Source organism: Athene noctua, chromosome 2 (assembly GCF_965140245.1).
Source record: "Athene noctua chromosome 2, bAthNoc1.hap1.1, whole genome shotgun sequence".
NCBI classification, from domain to species: Eukaryota; Metazoa; Chordata; class Aves; order Strigiformes; family Strigidae; genus Athene; species Athene noctua.
In genome coordinates, this window is record NC_134038.1 from 78,335,889 (window position 1) to 78,356,187 (window position 20,299).

A 20,299-nucleotide genomic window follows, 5' to 3' on the forward strand; every position below is an offset into this window, starting at 1 on the left:
CTTAGCCCTTATTCAGATAACCTAAACCCAGTAAAATTCATAATAAAATGTATCTGGTTTAGCCCAGATAATTTATATTCATAATTAGCTGCTTTTCTTGGAATTCTATCCTAAATAATTTTCTTGAACAGTATAGCTCCCTGTAAGATAATTCAGAAAGCAGAACATGATATACTGCTTTATGCATATAATTTCTTACTCACTTTATATTCTTCATACTTTTTCAGTGTTCCTGCCTAGTTCTGTCCCTAATCCAACTTAAACTAGTCCAGCTACTTAGAAACTTCCAAGAAAATCATGGAACGATGTAGGTGAAGTTGTACTAAAGCCCCAGGTGTGCTGTAACAAAGGCAAAGAGCAATTTAAGGCATGATTTCATGACTCTCTTAAATTGCCATAAATCCATGCTCCCTGACTTATTAGATTTTAGGCAGACTAGACAGATAACTGAATGATTCATTTTCACACAGAGCCATTCCCTTCATCCGATTCAACACTCCCTTTCTGTAGCAACATCAGCAATCTAGACTTTATGCTTCTTACTTTAAACGTGGGAAGGATGACAAAACTTTTCTATAATCTACGTGTGTTTTCAAATTATCTTGAAATTTTTCATGTACTTAGGGGTGGAGAAAAAGGTTTGGAAGTTCAAAAAGGCATTTGAGCAGGAGTTTCTTGCTTAAAAATGCAGGTCCCTTGAGTTTATGTGGGGGGTTTTTAATATGGGGGAAGAGTAATGTGTATATAAAGCTGTCTGTTTTTTCCCTTTGTCCATCCTTGAGACTCCCAATTATTGTTTTGACCTTCCCGAAACTGATTTAATTAACTCAGTATCTGTCCAAACCAGCGTGCAAAAGTCCACGTTATAAAAAGGAACAATGTGTGAAAGAGGTTCTAGATATATAGTGCACTTGTCCAAATAGTGCATAATTAGGAAGGAAATAGTTATGTGCAGAATAACAAAGACCTTCATGCAAACAACATCACATGTGTTGGGTAATAGTGTAATTTAGCATGATGTGCCGTAGCTGTTGAACCTGAACTAACAGATAAGTGCTGTAAATTAAGTCCTATATTTGGTAGGTTTTAGTGCTTGTGTTCTCATTTCAGGGACTTCCTGTGCTTGTATCTCTGATGCTGTGGCTGGGATGAAAACAATATGTGATCTCTGATAATATATTAAGTAAATAAAGAAAACGAGTTGATAAAAAGAGAATGCTTTTGTAGGACTGTCATGTTCCTTAACTTTTCATTGTCTTTTTTACAGAGGTTTCAATATAGCTGAATTTGACATTTGGAAAGGGCACAAGATGCTTCTAGGCAGTCTTTTCTCCTTATTGCTAAGGTTTTGGGAAAATTAGTATTTATTGGATGTGCCACAAATTGTTGTTTATTTTGTGTGAACATCTTGTGCCTCTAGGCACTATGCATGTATGAATGGAGGCTATTGCAATATGTTCTTGGAAGCAGGTTAAAAGAGTCAGAGTTTTTTATTTTTAATTTTTGCCACTATATAAGAAAAAAATTATGTTCCCTAAATACTCTTTGTGTCAAATTGTAAGTCTGATTCTTGTATGAAATACTTCTTTGTTTTCTAGATAGCTTTAGGGAAGGTTGATTTGCTTTACTGAGTTATTTTCATTTAAATTTAATTAGCAAACAAATGAAAGAAAAACCCAGAAACCCCACTATTTTGTAGACTGCCAGGGATATATCTGTGCCTTTATCCTGCATGAGGAGACCTCTGTCTCTCTGTCAGAAACTTTGCAGAGTCATTATTTACATTTTGAAGTTTCCAGAGGCTGCTAAATATTGCTCTTTCAATTGAGGCGGGAGGTCAGTTTGTTTGCTTGGTTTTTTACTGATACTAGAGGTAATGACACTGCTGTCAACTCTGTAATTGCTGTTATTAGTAATATATATTGAATGTTTAATAAGGTACTTGCAAATCATAATTATTTAACAGAATTGATATTATGGCAGATATATTAACAAAATTTGCATTTAGTTTCATGTATAATCATGATCTGTAACTCTTATGGGTATATAATAGTTGAATAGTTCTCTACAATGTTTCAGGACTAATGCTGCCCTCAATCTTGAGCCTTCTTAATTCTACCTTTGTTTATAGTAATTAAACATACTAAAACTATTTTTGTTTTCTCTTTTTTAAACTCTTTGCACTTAGCAATGTAGCAAGAAAGCATCGGCTTCATTGTTGTGGATCCTGAAATCATCTGGAATAATTGCAAACCGTCCTTGGCCACGGATCACTCTTACATTGACAACCACTGCTATAATACTAACTATGGCTGTATTCAACATGGTAAGGGAAAAGGGGTAATTTTTCTTGTTTTCTTGTTGGTTGGTGGGGTTGTTTTTTTTTTCAGTATTGGTTTAAATATTGAGTTTATGGCCCATGGCTATGCCAGGAACCTACATAATGATTGCCAGAGACAAAAATGTAAAACAGAGCAACAGAAAACATACTGTATAATGGAGACCTCTGCAAACAGGATGCTCAGCAAGAGTTCAGATCCTGACTAAGTTTATTTTTTAAAAAAATTAATTTATAAGGAATAGAAGATAGTTAAATCCCAGCTTTGAATTGTTTAAAATCCCTTTCTTATCTATGCATTGCTTAGAAAAAACAGAGTATTGCTCAAAGAATGAAGCGCCTCCTCACAGGATGTCTGGAAGACTTTATGCGAAACAAACTAAGCTTTATTCAGATTTGTGATGCTCCTCACATCATATATTATACATTACATTATACATTATATATTGCATATTATACATTATTGAATTTCATGGGCTTTTTTTAAAAAAAAGAGAAAAAAATGAAGTGACATCAAAACTTCAAAAGTACTGAACTACAAATTTGTTAGGTCTTACCCTCACTTTATTCATTTCAACCTGTGCTTTGCTTTTCTTTCCTAATAGGAAAAATCCATGCAATTCTATTATTCCTTTGTAACTATAGCAAATAAAGAGTAAATCTGTCATTAGTCTGCCTAAAGCCTGACTCTTAATGTCCTCATTCATTCTGAAGGCTGTGTTGTCAAGTGCGATGAACAGTATATGGGATCAAAAAACTTTTGTTTCGCCCTGTTGGCTGAGCTTGCTTCTGTTTGTAAACTGTAAAAGTGTTCCAGCTCAGTTCTGTGTCTGCAAAATGGGAACAGTAATATTTATTTAGTAATGGTTTTGTTACAACATTAATGTATAGATATTAGTCACATTTCAAGTGAGTGAGATTTGCACTTCAGTGTTTTTGAAATTACAACTCTAGCAACTTGAGTTTCTGGTATCTTTGTTACTTGAGGTTCATAAAGGACTTAAAGTTTGATAATACCAACACTATTTTATTTTGTTTTCCCACAACATTTCAATCAATCAATTAGTCAACCATTTGTTGCAGTAAGTATTAAACTTGTCCAAATGATATAATGATGTAATGTGGCCTTTCAAATATGAACACTTGGAATTTCTGGTAGAACCTTCTCTCCATTTTTTCTGTTAAATGATCCTAGTCTTGGTTTTGTTGGTTTTCTTTTTAGGAAAGTAGATATTTTTCCTTCTTTTGCCTGTTTGGTTTTTTTTTTAAGGAGAGGAGATAGACTCAAAAAATAATTCCATGCTCAAGAATTTAAAACTCAGCTAATTGAATTTGGTGTTTAAGGCTGATAGAGGAAAAACTCAAAGAAGCATTGGCTGGAAAATGAGAAAATAAGCTCACTATTCAGAAGAGAAAGCAGTTAGCAGTAGGAACAAATTATTCTGAAAAGCTGTTGATTCTCCATCACTTCTTGTCCTCAGCAGAAGGCTGTCTGCCTTTATGAACAATAACCTTTAGCCAAGCAAAAGTTATTTGGTGTACTACAGGACAAAACCCAGAGATGGAGTAGCTTGTAGAATGTAGGTCACATTAGACTTCTCTTACTTTGACCTCTATAAATGTGTAAGAAGGAATTACATAACCTACTTGGGCTTAAAGTATACTTTGGGTTAGAGTTCATGTGACCATATGGTTATTTAAGTTAAAAACTGTAAAAGAAGATATGGTCACAACTGTTTTTTCCTTAGACTGAAGTTCTACTGTTGTGTACAGCCCACTTCAAATTTGGCCTTCAACTAGTAAAAGACATTTTAGAAAAAAATCACATAATTTTTCGAAAAAAGTGTTTAATTTTATTGGTTCAAGTCCATTTGTACGTGGACTGAATGTTACAGTAGAAATTAATAGGTTGTATTTTAGTCTTTCTGCCTTATCAGTAATGACTGCAGTATTACAAATAATCATGTTCCATGATATTCATGAGATGATAATTTTAAGTACAATTCCCACCCTGAAACTAAACCTTAATAATTTGACTAGCAAAAATGACTTTAAATGTGATTGTGAAATTTGCATTTCCTCAATATTAATAGCAAATTGTGGGAGAGACTCTGAAGTATCATTATTATATCTCTAAGCAACATGTACTTAATAGCAGAGTCCATTAACTGCATTTATTTCCATGAACTCTTTCAGTAGAAAAAGGCAAAATGTAGCCATTAAGATTTAATGGAGATAAAAAGCGTCTAACCATCCCACACCTAATAAATCATAATTAAGACCAAAATGTCAAATAAAACTCACTCTTTATGGTCAAGGGACATTAGAAAAGAGTGGGGGTGCCATTTTATTTCAAATTAGCTGTTTCAGCAGACATCTGAATCTAGTCTTCATGTTTGAGAGGTGTATAGTCATGATCAGTGGAGGGAAGTGAAAAAACAGCCTAATGTGACATAAATATCAAATACTTCTTAGCTGAAGGGAGAGGGTGACTCATGCTGCTTCCATTGAGCATTAGATATAGTGCCATATATAGAGTAGGGCAACAATCAATGGCTGAGGAATACTGCTTTTGCAAAGCTACCCTGCATCAAACAGAACGTGAAAAAGTATACTGCAGGGAAGAATCCAGACATCTCAGAGACAGCGGGACTGCATGACTGCAAAGGGTCGGCTCTTGGAAGTTAAATGAATGGCTATATATGATGCCCCAAATGATTGTGCCTCACCATCCTCTGGTATTCATGTGATCTCGGTGACAGTGATTTGAGGAAAGAGCCCTGGAAGAGGTCTTTGTTTCAGTGACTTCTGCATCAAATGCATGAACAGCTCTTGGCACAGCAATAGGTTATCAGGGCTATACTGTCCCAGGAAAGTGCCCTGACTACCAGCTTTCAGTCAGGATGTTACTTGCTTTCCTGTCTTTCATCCAGTGAATTTTGAGCAACTGGAATATTTCCTTTGAAAGAACATGTCTTTAGACAAGTGAAGACTGACAGAGGTTTGAGTATTTCTGCTTCATTATTTAATATACATCCATAAGCATGAGCTGTTTTAAATTATGCAGGTATTTGCCGCATACTGTTCTCCCTCTAGTTATTGCTGATATCGCATGTTTTAATAAGGACAAATAATTAAGCAAACCTGCTTCCATTCTTACAAAGGAAAGTTGGTTTATTTAATATACCTTCCTTTTAGAGTAACTAACTGTTAATACAGTTGCTGATGTTCAGTGCTATATTTTTAATAGGCAAGCTCTTTGGCAGATATGCTGTAATTATATGTCCCTACGGTGACTAGCACATTGAAGACCCTATGTCAGAGAGTGCCTAATGCATTTTTTTGTAAGAATAAACCAACACTGCCTAGACCTTGACCTGGCCTAGGAGTTGGAAGGAGAAAGGGGAAGGAAATGCACAGCTGCAGTCATGTCATTTGAGTGGTACATGCAGGGCCTCATCACAAATCCATTCTAGATTATAGATAGAATTTAAGAAATTTACTAAAATCAGTAACAGTCTAGATACACTGGACTATCAGAGATGCACTAGCAGGTGAGATAGATAGCAAGCACTTGGCACGAACTATCCTAAAAATAATGTTTACAGCAGTTCTGGTGTCTCTCAAGTGTGTAGGGAGAGAGAGTTGTGCTGTCACATGATCATTTGCTCCACAGTCCAGCAAAGCTGAACCCACATAAGTGAACATCACTCCATATCTGTCGAAGACCATGATTGTATCTGCATCTGTAAAGGCCTAGCAGGCTTCTCTTCTCTCTTACAAAATACTGCTGGGAGCTTTGAACAAGGCATGTTGCCTCACAGGGAGGCCTGGGACTTCACTACATGGGGATATAAATAATGATGCATTTTCACTTCGCACACAAACTTGTAAAAAATCAAATGAAATTATCAAGCAACTTGAGTTTGGTAAGTCTGACTATTAAACAAGAGACACACCACAGGATTTCAAAGAACACAGATGCATAAGCACTTGGAAGCTAAGAAGTCTTGTACAAACCCAGAGACAAAATGCTCTAAAAATCATATTCAGTGCAGTGCAGTACTGTGGATCTTCATCATCCTTTTCCAACTTACCAGTGCCTCAGCATCACTTCCATTTATTCAAAAAAATGGTTAATAGTCTAGGTAGGTACTTAATGTTCCAAGCTCTCCTTAAACTTTTGCTTTTGAGCTTGTGAAGATGAGGAATGATACCAGAATTTGGGATTCTCTGTATTATTCTTGGGTGTTTGTGTGGGGATCTGGGGATAAATTCCTGACTCAGCTATCAGACCAGTTAGCATTTTTCACATGAAGCAGTGATAGACATTTTGAGAACTTCTCCTAAGCCACATAGATACTTGAAGAGTTGGTAGAAAAATGAAAAATTAACAAGAGGATTCCTGCATGTTTGACTTAGAGTTCAAACAAAAGAGCAATGCTGAACAAAAGCATCATTGCTTCATTTGTTTGAGAAAAAGGCAAATCCTCTAGTTCAACCTGATACCAGACCCGCATGCATCTGCCATACTTTGAAGTATACTCTTCTCACTCTATCTTTTGCTGAACAAGCATAGGGCACAAACACAAACAGCTTTGTTTACAACAACAGCATAAAAACTGGAGACCACTGTGTCTTAAGGAGATTGCATAGCTCTTCTGTAATGACAGAAAATTAATTTAAAGTGTAGTTGCGTGTCATATGAGCCAGGGAGGTAGTGGGGAGAGAGAAGGACAGTGACCAAGATGGTTTTATACTTTTGTTTATAGTCCTCACATATCCATTTCCAGTGTAATTTTGTATAATAAGGAAGAGAAAACAGTGATGGGATCAAATTAAATGTAAGCTGCAAATTCAATTGAGCTATATTTTTTGGGAGCATGCCAGACCTTTGTTTTTGCTGCTTATGTGTTTCCATTGATTAAGCACAGCTCTGCTCTTGAACTGCTGTTCCTGGAGCACCTGGTTTCTAAAGAGCCTCCCTCTGGACTGCGGGGTTTCTCGCTGCTGTGCGAAAGCACACTTGTTAGTGTTCTGAGGGTAGCCTATGCCTTCTTTTTGCACAGAAAATGATAGTAGTATTTGTCTTTACAGATGGCTACTGCATGACATGGTGCTGCCACAGGATGATGACCACAGCTGAACCTTCTGTGGCACTTGAATCAATTAATTTTGCCTTTTACTCTATGATTCCGTAGTTCAGTGGAGGGATATTTCTCAGCTCTCTCCCTCCTGCCCAACTGTTATGGGGTCAACCCAGTAGTTACACACAGTAACTATTAAAACTTTATATACATTTTATTGTTTATTCCATAATTGTTTGATTCAGTTTGCATTTGATTAGTGCACTTAATATTAAATCTGCCACCTTTCCTTCTCAGTAGGATGATATTTTACGCACATTAACATGGAAATCAGCAAGCCCACTTGCTTAGTAAGGTGAGAGACAACCCATTCGACTTGGCCATGTTTAAAGGCTGTCAGACCACTTTCATTGTGAAACCTTAGTTCTCCTGCCTTGTGGATTGTACAGAAGAGATGAAAGTACCTTGGTGAGAAAGTTGGTTTTAGTAAGATCTAAATTAGTGTATTATGTAGTCTTGTCCAGATCCTTGGTCAGATAACAGAGATGCACAAGCTTGCTTATCCCATGTTGTGCGGGGAGAGTCTGTCACCACATGGTTTCTATTGAAAGAAATAGCAGCACAGCAGGTATTTTCATCATGTGAGGCAAAAAACTCACAACTGAAGATTGCAGATTATACGAACACAAGAGAAGAAAAAGCTGTTAGAATATATGAAGTTAAAATGAGAATTTAATGGTAGTGTGCTCAGATGTTCCCTGGCAAACATTGGTATTCATAAAAAATATTGCTTTCATTTGAGTCATTTGAGTAGGTGTGACTGCTTAGTAGGACTGAGCTGTCTCTTACAAAAAAATACTATGTTGAAGAACAATATATATCTCCAAAGCGTGATAGCAGATGTAGATAACTGATGAGAGACAAGAAAGACAAGTACAAACACATCATTCAGAAATAAGTGTTGTTTGGCTCGTGGGAGATGACAACATTTCCATATCCTTTTTTTTTCCTTTCTATGTTTATTTATGTATTCATAGATATGCCACATCTCATATAGCATTCTCTGCATATAGGTAACTTTTACTGGTCAGAAATGTCCTTCAAAACCTCAAAAACAAAATTGAAATGCTTTAATAGAAATGAATGTATATAAATATATATACATATGTATATATAATAGTGTTTGAGATCTTCATGGTGCATAGTCTTCTGTTCTGTGGATGTGCATGGGATGGGATTTTGAAACTAGACACAGTTATTTAATGTTTGCAAAAAATGTGAATGCACTATTAGTGGGATGTGAAGACTCTCTTTGCTCACCCTTGGCAAATGACCTGGTTAACAACACCTATTATGATTAGAAGGTCAGTGTAAATAGTCGGGGACAGGGATGGGAATTAAATACTTAAAGCTGTCTGAAAGGCATTTGCCCAAAACTGTTCCTGTTAGAGGGGAAGTCCAGCATCAACCGGGTTAAACAGAAACCAAGGCACTGCAAAGGGAATTTGAAGCAAAGAAGGAAATAAAATGGAAAAAAAAGAGTATAAAAGAATCATGGAAATTCTTAACAGGAGGTAGAGATCTATGAGTGGAAACAGCTGACTGTCAAAACCTGGTTTGAGACTGCTTTAAGTCTCTGGCATCACACCTCAGCCTTGGCCTGGGAGAGCAGCCTCTCCACGGGACACTGAAGGACACTGTGAGCTGCCTGCGCTGCAGCTGGGGGGCTGGCAGTGCAGACCATGACAAACAGGGACCCGCACCTCGGGCATGTCTGTGCGCATGCGCTCACAGGGTGCTTTCTCACCATCTTGTGCCTTAGCAATTGATAGGGAGCTGCACAGGTGCACGTAACGCTCAAGCACCTACACTGCCCTATAGGAGGGGTGTGCAAGTAGGGGAACCCACACTCCCAGAAGAGGGAGTGCGCGCATTTAAGCCACACAACCTGGGAGAAGGGGTGGATGTTCATATGTAACTCTGCAGCTGTACATGATTAGAGCTCTTTGGGATCGGTTATAGAAGGATGTTTCAAAATTTGTAGGTATTTATTAACATTTTTCAGGGTCTGGTATTGTGATTATCTGTCATATTACTGGTACTGATCCTGAACATATAATTCACTGATTGTGGGATAGTTGTGTAGCTGCACGGAGTCAGAGAAGCATGTTTGTAAAGGAACCTGAAAATGCAACTGTACTAAAAAAAAGCGAGCTTGTTCTGCATGTTACTGCATAGGTCATGCCAACTTCTTGTAAAGCAGTGTTGGTAACAGATGGCTTATTGATCACCTTCATGAGTGCATCACCGGTCCTCCTTCTGTTGAAGGGGTGTTACATTGATAATGGGCTCAAACTTTTCTCAGCAGCACCACAAAACATACCACCACTTGACAGGTTGCATAGTCTTTAAAAAAAAGAAAAAAAAAAAAGACACTGCGCATGTAGTACAGCACTGTGACACATTGCCAAGGAGGGTTGTGGGATCTTCATGCTTGGAAGTTTTCAGGACTTCGCTACACAGAGCTATGGTTGACCAGATCTAGTGTTAGTAAATCAGTAAATCATTTTGGTCCAGATTTGGTTACTCTGAGTGAACTGATTTGGTTACGCTGAGTGAACTGAGCAGTTTTTCTCTGGGGCAGTAGGTAAAAATGGGGATAGGAAGATAATTTAGAGGTGGGTTACAAACTGGCTACGTGCAGAGAACAATAGATGAGAGGAAGGCCTGTGCAGTGGTCAGCCCAGTGTGGATTTTCATATACAGTGTATGAGAGGGACTATGAAATTTGCTGATGAAATTAAGGTGACAGGCAATGTCTATGAGGGGAGGTTTGGGATTTTAGAAAGGAAGAACTCAACTGAGGATTGGAGTAGAAGAACTAGGATGAAATTTAGTGCAGAATGCAAGATTATGGTTGGTCTGACAGACTAGTGACAAGAAATTCTGATACAAATTGGAAGAACATCAGGTAGAGATGCGATGAGTTCAGGATTTTGATTAATTACCTGAGTTTAATGACAACTCAGCTGAATCACAATAACTGTCCATGTGACTGCTCTTAACTCATGGTAAGTATAAAACACATTAGCTAAGTGAGCCCCAATGAAGGAAAACTACCTCACATTTGCTAAGAGTGATATTAGTGGCTGGGATCATGTCAATGTGCAGCAATGTGTTAAGCTGCTCTAATTTCATGATTTGTCTGAGCTCCACTTGCATGAGGTATGGTGAGCTATTAAGGTTTTGTAGCTGTGAGCAAGGGAGCAGTCATTCTAGGGTGTATGAAAACGTATTTTCTGCAGAATTAGTATTAATGCTATTGTACAACTCACTGATAAAATCTGGGAAGTGTGTTTACAGTTTTAGTCACCCAGAAGGTTGAACTGAAAGAGGTATGTACAGACAGTGACTACTAGAATAATCAGAGGAATGAAGAGCTTGTTTTCTGGGAAGAAACTAGAAAAACATAGTTTGCTGAACATAGTGAAGGCTGAGTTGTCATTAAATATTGGCAATGTAAATGCTAGGGAAAGAAAGGAGCTATCTGAAAGCTAAAGGATGAGATTAGCATAAGAAGGAAAAAAGCCATGGGAACTGGCCACGAATACTGGTTAAACTTGGAAACACTTTAAATGGTGAGATTCAAAGCAGTGAAATTAAAGCAGTCAAATCTAACTGGTTAAGAAAGCACTGGATCAGTACATCAAAGGGTACTGTATGATGGTGGTTACCTGTGACATCAATGTGGTGACCCAGGAGACACTGGTTCCTCTCTTGTGTTTCAATAACATTAGTACCAGTATTATCATCGTTATTATGAGAAGGATTGTATCTGTGTAAATCAACTGCAATAAAGACTTCTTACTCTTTCTTTAATTCTTCCTGTGTTTAAATAGGAGGTTCAGTTGAGGTAAACTCAGTAATTATTCATATTGAATTTATTTCATCATTGCCTCTCGCATGTGTGAGCTTCTGATATATGAAAGTAACATAACAGAGAGCCTTTCATCTTTTATTCAAATGGAAAGTGTCAGATGGAGGTTAACAAAGTTGTTTTCGTCTGAGCATGCAGGAACAAGTAATCAAGTGATGTCATTTTCCCTTTTCTATTTCAATTTGCAGTGAAATACCAAAGTTAAATGATTACTGGCAAGGCATTCTCTGCTTCCCCATTTCTCTTCTCTATTTTGACCTTAAACAGCTGACAAGCTAATGGATTATACATTGTTTTTCTCTAGTTTTTCCTGGATAATGCTGTGAAAGCTTTTCCCTCAGTTCTAAATTCATCAAATGCAAGTTTTCCTAATTCGAGTAATCAGACACGGTGGTGTATACAAAACAACTGTTTTTTCCTACCGGTAAGTTAATTTTACATTTCTTTGTTTACAACAATTACACTAAATTGACTGTTTCTGGATCTATTCGAAGTTAAACACTCACCAGATTTTAAGACCCGCAAAAGCTTGATTTTTTTCAGTCACCTGCAACTGCATTTAAAGGAAGTGGGAAGTTAAAGGAGGTTAGTACTTCTGAAAATAGAGGTTTTAATGAATGTCGGATTAAAAAGCACGAAACAGTCTGATAACTAAGAAGCATAGCTCACCCATACCAACAAATGTGTGTTATGAGATAATCAGGAGAACAGACAGCAACTGCAAAGCAGACTGTGCACTGAAAACTTCACATCACTGTGTCAGTGAGAAAAACAGGTTGGTCTTCAGACAAGTGTCACAAGGACAGTGGTAGACCTGAAAATACTCAACACTTTCATCACTGACCTGTCAATAAATGAGAAATCTGTGATCATCACATTTCTGTCATTGCATATTTTATTAAGAGGTGGGGTGAGAGGAGGGAAATACAACAGTCCTGTACCACTGTCTAAACTGTTTAAAAGACCTGAACTGATTTGAAGATGTCTTAGTGTGGACAAAAGCACAACAGCACATGTATTAAGAGGGGGAAGGACATTCCTGCAAAAATAGGATCTGTATCCTAGACAGCAGTGATTTTTAAAGGGATTACAAAGACCTGCAGTTGAACACAATAAGCTGTATTTTGTGCCAGAAATAGGTCAATAGTCTTTGGATGAATAAGCAAGAGGCAGCGAGAGGCAGAGGGAGATTATTTTATCTCTATGCAGAATTGATGAAACCAGTACCAGAATGGCATGTGCTGATGTCTACACAATATGTTTCACCTGAAACAGCTATTCACAATGTCAAGGTAAACAATCCTAGGCACAAACAAAAGCAGGATGTTAATTATGTATAAAACTCTCCTCAAAAAATGCCGTTGCAGTAACTGCAGCACTTAGAGATTTTTAGCCTCTCCTTCATAAAATGACAGCAGAGCAGAGTTTCTGTTTCTCATTTTCAAATTTAGCTAACTAAATATCACCAGGTATGGTTAGGTGTCTACATCTTCTTTTGGCCCTGACACCACGTTATCCTTGTTGTCAAAGAAATATAGTCTTTCTTACAGCCTCTGCATGTATTCACACTCAGAAGCACATAGAAATAAATTGTTCCAAAGCTTATGTAAATTTGTTTGCTTTCTAAGGTAACAGGTTTTCTAGTCATCTTTTTTTTATATTACTTGTTATTGGTTTAACCATCTTGAAAGGTATTTTGTTTTCTTTTTAATCAGTAAGTTCTCCAACAATTATCTGAAGGATATAGTTTTCATGAATTATACTTATTAAGATTCAATCTACTGTTCTTAAAAAGTGTCTTTTTCCTTTGTTTTCATATGTATAACTAAGATGTTTGTCAGCTCTTCATGTGATTGGCACATTTCTAACAATTAATAGTTTATAGATTTTAAACTATTAAAATGCATTCTTTTATCAAAGAAACTGATAAACTGGCACAAAAATGACATTAAAATGTCAACTCTGATAATAATAAATGAAAAGGTTAGGTTGGCTAAAGTTTTTAAACAATTTTTCCCCTCACTTTTTCTATTAAACAGTGCTCATAGGCACATCATTAGGCACTGCAAAATTTCTAGCTTGAAAAAGCTACAAATTCCTTTTGAGTTACTACTTTTGATCCAACAAAAAAAAAATTCCAACAAAAAAAAAAAAAAAAAAAAAAAAAAAAAACAAAAACAAAAAACCAACCTGGAACTAAAGTTCTTCTCTCTTTACTGAATGAGATATTGAATACTTAAGCTGACAAATGTTTGTTTCTTTAAATTAAAAACCAAATCTTTGGAATCTGAGTGTAAGCTTTAAGATTTATTCATGCAGATAAACTTCTGGTGATTTATATAGTGGACCTGGCAGATCTATTGACTCTGTCATCTAAACTGAGTGAATAAGGGATTTTTAAAATTATTTCAGCCCAAATAAAATTTAGTTCATTTTAAAGCAAACTAATTGATTCTCCCTCTCCTCCATCCCTCAGAATAACTTTCCTGATTGTATTACTTGCTTTCTTGCTCTATTTAAAGACTTAGGAGAAATTACACAGTAAATTTTAGGGACTTTGCTTGAGTTTAGTTATTGTTTAGTTTTGTTATGATGCTTCTGTAGTTTCCATATAATAGAATTTAGGCCTGGGAGATTTCAAGTCGTGCATATCTCTTCCTGTGATAAAACACAGTGTGGTATCAGTGCTGCCACCTCCACATGTTAAATAAACAAAAGTCATAATACTGAATTCTAAAAGATGCAGTTTTGGAATATACTTTATTTGACTAGGGAATTCCAAAATTACTTTCTTCTCAAGTTTTTTTTCCACAGACATATAGGAGTAGAATCCCTTTTTGCTTTGGTAAAGATCTTTATAACTACAGAACTGTTTAAGAGAAGAGACCAAATGCACTGAGCTGGATATAAGTTCCTAAGGGTGTAGTACACCACTGCAAGGCACTGGGCCTGTGATGCCGGTAAGAAAGGCACTCAAACTCTGTAAATTATTGGTTAAAATACCATTTATTGGAGCTAGCACAGGAAGAAAACAGAGGGTAGATGGAGTTACATCCCTTCAGATGCTGGGAACCCTGAATCGTGCCACATGGTCCTCCAGTCAAGGACAGCATGTGGTACAGATTTCATCTGTGGAGAGGTTACCCAGCATTTTCCGCTTTCGAGCTCTTACATAATTTTCTTAAAAGGAAACATTTCCATTCATCATTTCTGCTGTCAGACAAAAATTATGTCCATAAGAACTTGCTGCTGCACTGTTAAAAGTCGAGGCCACAGAGGTGGCGTAACCACCGCTACCAAGCAGGAGCTGCCTGCAAACTCCTCGGTTGCAGTAGATTGGCTGAACTGGATGAGGTTATCCCACAGCCAAGGGATACACAGAGCACAGCACAGACCTGTGGCTGCTCGGCTTCACTGCTGTGTGAATTGCTGACTCTTCAGAGTGCAGTGATCTTCCATTCAGGGTCACTACAGAGGGTTGGTATCACTGCAGCTCTCTGCCTTGGAAAAAGCCTCAGTGACTGGGTAGTTGGAGCCCTTTTTATTCTTCAGTAGATTGTGCATAGGTGTAGGATGAACAAACCTGAAACAGGTCTTCACTGAGAAATGGTGTACTTGCACACAAAAACTCTAATTGTGGGACATTAATTCCTCTGTAGGAAAGTTCATGTTTATTTTATGAACTGAGTGCAGACCACTTGACCTAGGAGACATGCTGCCATTCCACAGCTTGCAATTTTTGTGCTTTGACAAGGACTAGAGCTCTCATGCTATACATATGACAGTAATTCCACCAATCCCGATTTTCTGTATGGTTACTTTGACTGTTCCTTCACCAAATCATTCCTATTTTCCATGTCTTGCCTGTTTTGTAGCTGCATGCATCTTTCTAGCTAGATGCATGCACCCTGCAGCTAGCTAGATGCCAGTTACTTTTATTCCTCTGCAGTGTATCTTTTGAAGCAGTTTGTCTTGCAGTTCCTTCTCTGATTTTTTTTTCAAGACCTTTTGCATTATTCTGAAAAACTGAAAGGGTTAGAGAAGGATTCAAACTACAATACTTTAAGGGTCTGCTAAAACTTGTAAATTCTTTTAATAAACGGTGAAGTTTCAGTTTCTTTGACAGGAATTGAAAAATCTGTTTGCAGTGTTGAGCATTCAGAAACAGTAGCCTTAAATATATGTAAGTTACAGTTGGAAAAAGGTTGGCATTTAAAAAAAAAAAAAAAAAAAAAAAAGCTTCACAACCTGGTATGGCTGTTCAAGCAGAGTTGCCAGATCTGCTTGTTGCTTACTGGAATCTTGCATTGCAGCACACACTGTCAAAGCCCATGCTCTTAAATGTGTGGCTGTGCCACTCTTCTCTAATCCATCTACCCTTGACTGAAATTTTGGTTGAAATTTTCAATCTAGTCTGTGTGTTCCTATGGAACACTAACAGAGACTGTCTATTCCACCTGGAAGTTTTTTGGTCTTTGTCAAACTGCATCCAGTTGTGGATTCAAGACGGACTTTTGTTTGGTTGTTTCCTTTTGCAAAACTAATTTCACAGGTAGAATGCTTTACAGAGTAAACAATGGATGCTGCTACTTTTATGTAACACTGAATTTGGAGTGTCATCTCCTGTGGAACGCAGCCCTCAGAGAAGTTTATTTTTGGTGATTCTGAAGAGCAGTTATTTCTATTTCTTATGTCAAGCAGATCTGCAAGCAAATTACAGTAACAGCAAAGATTCAGATGGCAGATCAATTCTGTATGTTGGGTGCTGTGAAATTTATTCTTCTTAGTGATCCTCCAAAATTAGTATACAGAGATTCAGGTTCTATCAAAAAGACTGCCATCAACAAGTCAACAGTAGTCCGAAAATAGCATATCTAGAAATAGAATGCTTTGTAGTTTCAGGAAAGATAGCTTCCTTACAAGGTACAGGACTGTAATTTTCAGGAAGCATCTTTGGCAAAGGTACTGTATGTGAAGGACCAAGATAATGATTCTAGTGGGAAGGTATTATTTCTGTTTTAACATTAATTTTGATGCCCAAATATATTTCCAGAGTGTATCCAGGTATGTTACCAGAAATACAGATATTTTACCCGGAATTTAGCTTCAACCATACATATTTTTGCTGATATATATGACATAGGAAAGAAAAGGCTTTTTAAAATATATTCTTATGTAGTCATAGCTCAAGATGATTTGACAGAAGGATGTTGATCATTTCAATTTCATATGCTTCATGGCTTAGCTATATTTCCAGAGTTTGTAAAATTACATATCTATGAGGTTCATAACAATTGTGTGTATTGATCAGTTTATAAATACTGCAAATACAGGCAATGAAATTGTTGTTTTCAGATCTTTGGACATTTTACCTTGACCCTTATGCTAGTAATACATACAGGGTAGTTACTCAACTCAAGCATGAGTGAAAACCATACAGTGGCACAGGAATAAATCTTTTGTCAGTTTGCTGACAGTAGGCTCTTGCATTAGACTTCAACACCAGTAGTGGTAGCCCATGTATAGGCCCTCTGCTACTGCAGGTAAGCAAATCAAAAGTGACAAAGGATGAAAATTAGGGAGCATAAATTAGGAGCATAATCTAGATTCTACTGAGTTTTGGGTGAATTAGAGCCTAGAAAGAAAAAGGGTCTATTGCAGGAAATGCAAACATCTGCTTCTTATTGACTATCTGTAAATCGTAATGTCCCAGGTATTTTTATTCTTTACATGTTTTGCTAGATTCTGTGCTTAAGTAGTAAATCAGTAATTTGCTTTTAAAGTATCTGGAGCATTTTATTTTGTATGATTTCCTACTCAAGAACCAAATTCTAAATATTTTCCATTTGATTTTTCTTTGCCAGTATTTTATATACAGCTGCATATTAGGGCTCATTTCCTGTTCTGTTTTCCTGAGGATAAATTATGAGTTGAAAATGGTGATAATGTTGATTGCATTGGTGGGCTACAATGTTATCCTTCTGCATACTCATGGGCCTATGCTGGATGACTATAGCAAATTTATGTATGCAATGGCACCTCTTAGAAGGTAGGTGGATAATTCCAGTTCTTCTGAAATTAATAGAAATTAAATACTACCTATGGCAGTTCTTATGGAACATATTTTTTTTCTATGTGTTTGACTGTATAATCTATAAATCACAATTTAAAATTGTTGTCATGCTGCTGTTAATATATGATTTAATGTCACACATAAGAGCATGAGAATAAAATAAACAAGTATGAGCAAGGTGTTTAAATCACATACCATAGGAAATAGAATATGGTTTAATTTGCACTTTGTAATAAAGAACATTAGGAAGAAGTCATCATTAAGGTTGTTAAGGCCTAAGGCTGGACATAATTATGTCTGTTAAAGCATATTTGCTGCAAGCCAGAGAAAATCACCTTTCTCAGAACTAGTACCTTGTCTTAAAACTTTACAAATGTGGTCTTAGCTATTGAAAAAATAAGTAGACCTACAGTCTGGATGTTTTTTTGCTGTGCTTGCAAATTTGTATGTTAAATTTTCAGTGAGACTGCTGAAGTTTATAGGTGATACTACAAAAGACCAGAATTATTACTCTTAGATATTGCTGTGTAAAATACTTTCTGGACACATGTAATTTCTACCTCATTTTCAAAACAAAAAGCTGATTCTCTTCTGTGTAGGCTGAGTGTGAAGTACATAGGCCACAACTGAAAAACTGAATGTTCAGAGTAGAGTTTCAGTGTCCTTTTTCCTGTGCTCCAAACTGCTCAAGTTCTTTAGGACACAGAGAAAACCATGGAAAAAGTTCTGAATTAACAAAAAGTGTATGTTTTCTTTGCACTTAAATCTAAGGATTAAATAAGCAAACCCAGGTCTTTATGTGTCTGTTGAATTGGTGAAAAGGGTATCTGTGAGATGGGATAGAGAACCATGTGACAGGTTAGATTTAGCGTGTGCTTCTGGCAGCCTTGATTTTGCCAGTCAAGCCGTCTGTTTGTTAGTATTTTCCTTCCTAAATCTTTCACCAATGTTCTTCTTTCAGTGACATCAGTAGGAGAGTGCTAATGTGAACTGTTTCCCATTACCTTTAGTGTCTTTTCCCAAAACAGAGTTTTTAATAAACTCTGTACAAGTTCTAGTTTGTGCCTCCTGTAATTCTAAGAGGTGTCTTAGGAATTAGGTGCTTTAGTTTCCATTTCTTCACATTCATTGGATATGGTCCAGCTCTCCATTATGGAAGTAGTGTTAGTACATAAAATATGTCTTTTTAATCTGCTTTTATAGAATAAGCACCAAATTCTCTCCATTTGTAAGCAAACAAGGATATTATTTTTACTAAGTCCTCATCTTAGTACTGGACTTCAAAATGTAGGCACATTTGCACAGAATGTAGTAGAAGTAATTAAAGCTTCATTATGGAAATAATAATATTTCATCAAATAATAAAACATATCATACTTAAATGCTCTTAGTTTTCATACCAGAAAGTAGTATAAATTGCAGTCTTATTCTTGTGCTAAAGTAATTTTGTTTTTACTTCCGATCAGCTTGCTTTACATATGTTTTTATTTTATAGGCCAGGAATACTGAAAGACCTGAAGACAATGGGCTCAATTTCTTTGTTTATATTCTTCGTCACATTACTGGTTTTGGGTAGACAGGTAAGATGCACACTTCTCTTCATCTGGATCAGTGGACACGATGCCAGCCTCTACATGCAGTCTGTCACCTTCTCAAACATTTTTTAGATTTTCTGACAAATATCTTTACTCTGTTCTGCCCCACACCCTTTGCAAAGAACGGTCAGAAGCGTCTAAAAGGCTATTTTCTTTATTACCTTCCAATATGCCCTTAAAACTCACCAATAACTGTCATTGAGACTGTAGACACTATGCTGATAGTGTGCTGTGACTGTTTCTTGTCATGCTGACCAATATTGTCTCATAGCTTCCTAGTGTGCTCCCATCTGTCTGCATCCATCTGCTGTCTCCCTAGTTGCTTAATTACAAGCTATTTTCTTCACAGTTATTACAATTTGATGCAGACACAGAAACAATGTAGCATCCACACAGACGTGTACCACATGCTGAGGCCACAGTCGCACTAAAACTATGACCCAACAGGAAACTATTCTTTTTATTACCCAGTTGTGCTTTTTCAGTACAAACGTGATGTCAGTGGCCTTACCATCTATGAAGTTGAGGGCAGGCGCAAGGGTAGTTCTTTCTCTAGGCCCTTGGGTCTGTCCATGATCCATGGCTAGAAGCTGCAATTCCAGCGTGTTGTGCTAGGAACAGTGCAGTGCACAAGACAGAGCTGGGAGGTGGAAGAGGCAATCCATGTGAGATCTCATGAGCAGCCTGTGCCCTCATAGCCTGCAGCCCGGGAAGGATCTTATCCTACACTGTCTTTAAATCACTCATTTACATTACAATTTCCCAAAACATAATGACTGTCATTTAAATTGCCAAGCAGGCCCAGCAGGTTACTAGACAAAAGATTTTTATCTGGCAGCTTGTCCAGTATTTGCTGTAGTGGGAAACATCCTTCTCGAGCTAGAAATAACATTCTTCATCTGCCTTGCTGCCAGCACCATGTTAGAGTTTGCTCATTTGATGATGGTGGCAGAGAGTGGGGCTGGAGCACAGCTACTTCCTCTCGGAAAGAGGGATAAGTACTTCATCTTACCAGTTGAGAACCTTTAGTCCCTGTCAACTAGGGTGTCAGATGGAGGCAGTGGGTGCAACACCAAGAAAAAAGGAGAGAAGGAATGTCATCTTCACTGGTCAAGGAGAGTATTTATTTGTGGATTCAGTCATGTCAATAAGAAAGTTTGTTTTGCATACAACAACACTGTGTGTGTGTTGTTCCCCATCACACCAACTGAAAAATGATCCTGTAATGAAAAAGTCTTTCTTTTCAGAGCTGTAAGTTCAGGATCCTTG

The 20,299-nt window shown here is 37.1% G+C and overlaps 1 protein-coding gene across 1 annotated transcript in view; it reads left to right on the forward strand.

Moving 5' to 3' along the window:
• Positions 1–20,299, forward strand: part of ADCY2 (adenylate cyclase 2) — a 231,861-nt gene that overhangs the window by 189,552 nt on the left and 22,010 nt on the right. Inside the window, exons 16-19 of the mRNA XM_074899489.1 lie at positions 2,189–2,326; positions 11,667–11,786; positions 17,227–17,411; positions 18,931–19,015. Coding sequence (XP_074755590.1) covers positions 2,189–2,326; positions 11,667–11,786; positions 17,227–17,411; positions 18,931–19,015 — 528 coding nt within the window. The remainder of the gene's footprint in view (positions 1–2,188; positions 2,327–11,666; positions 11,787–17,226; positions 17,412–18,930; positions 19,016–20,299) is intronic.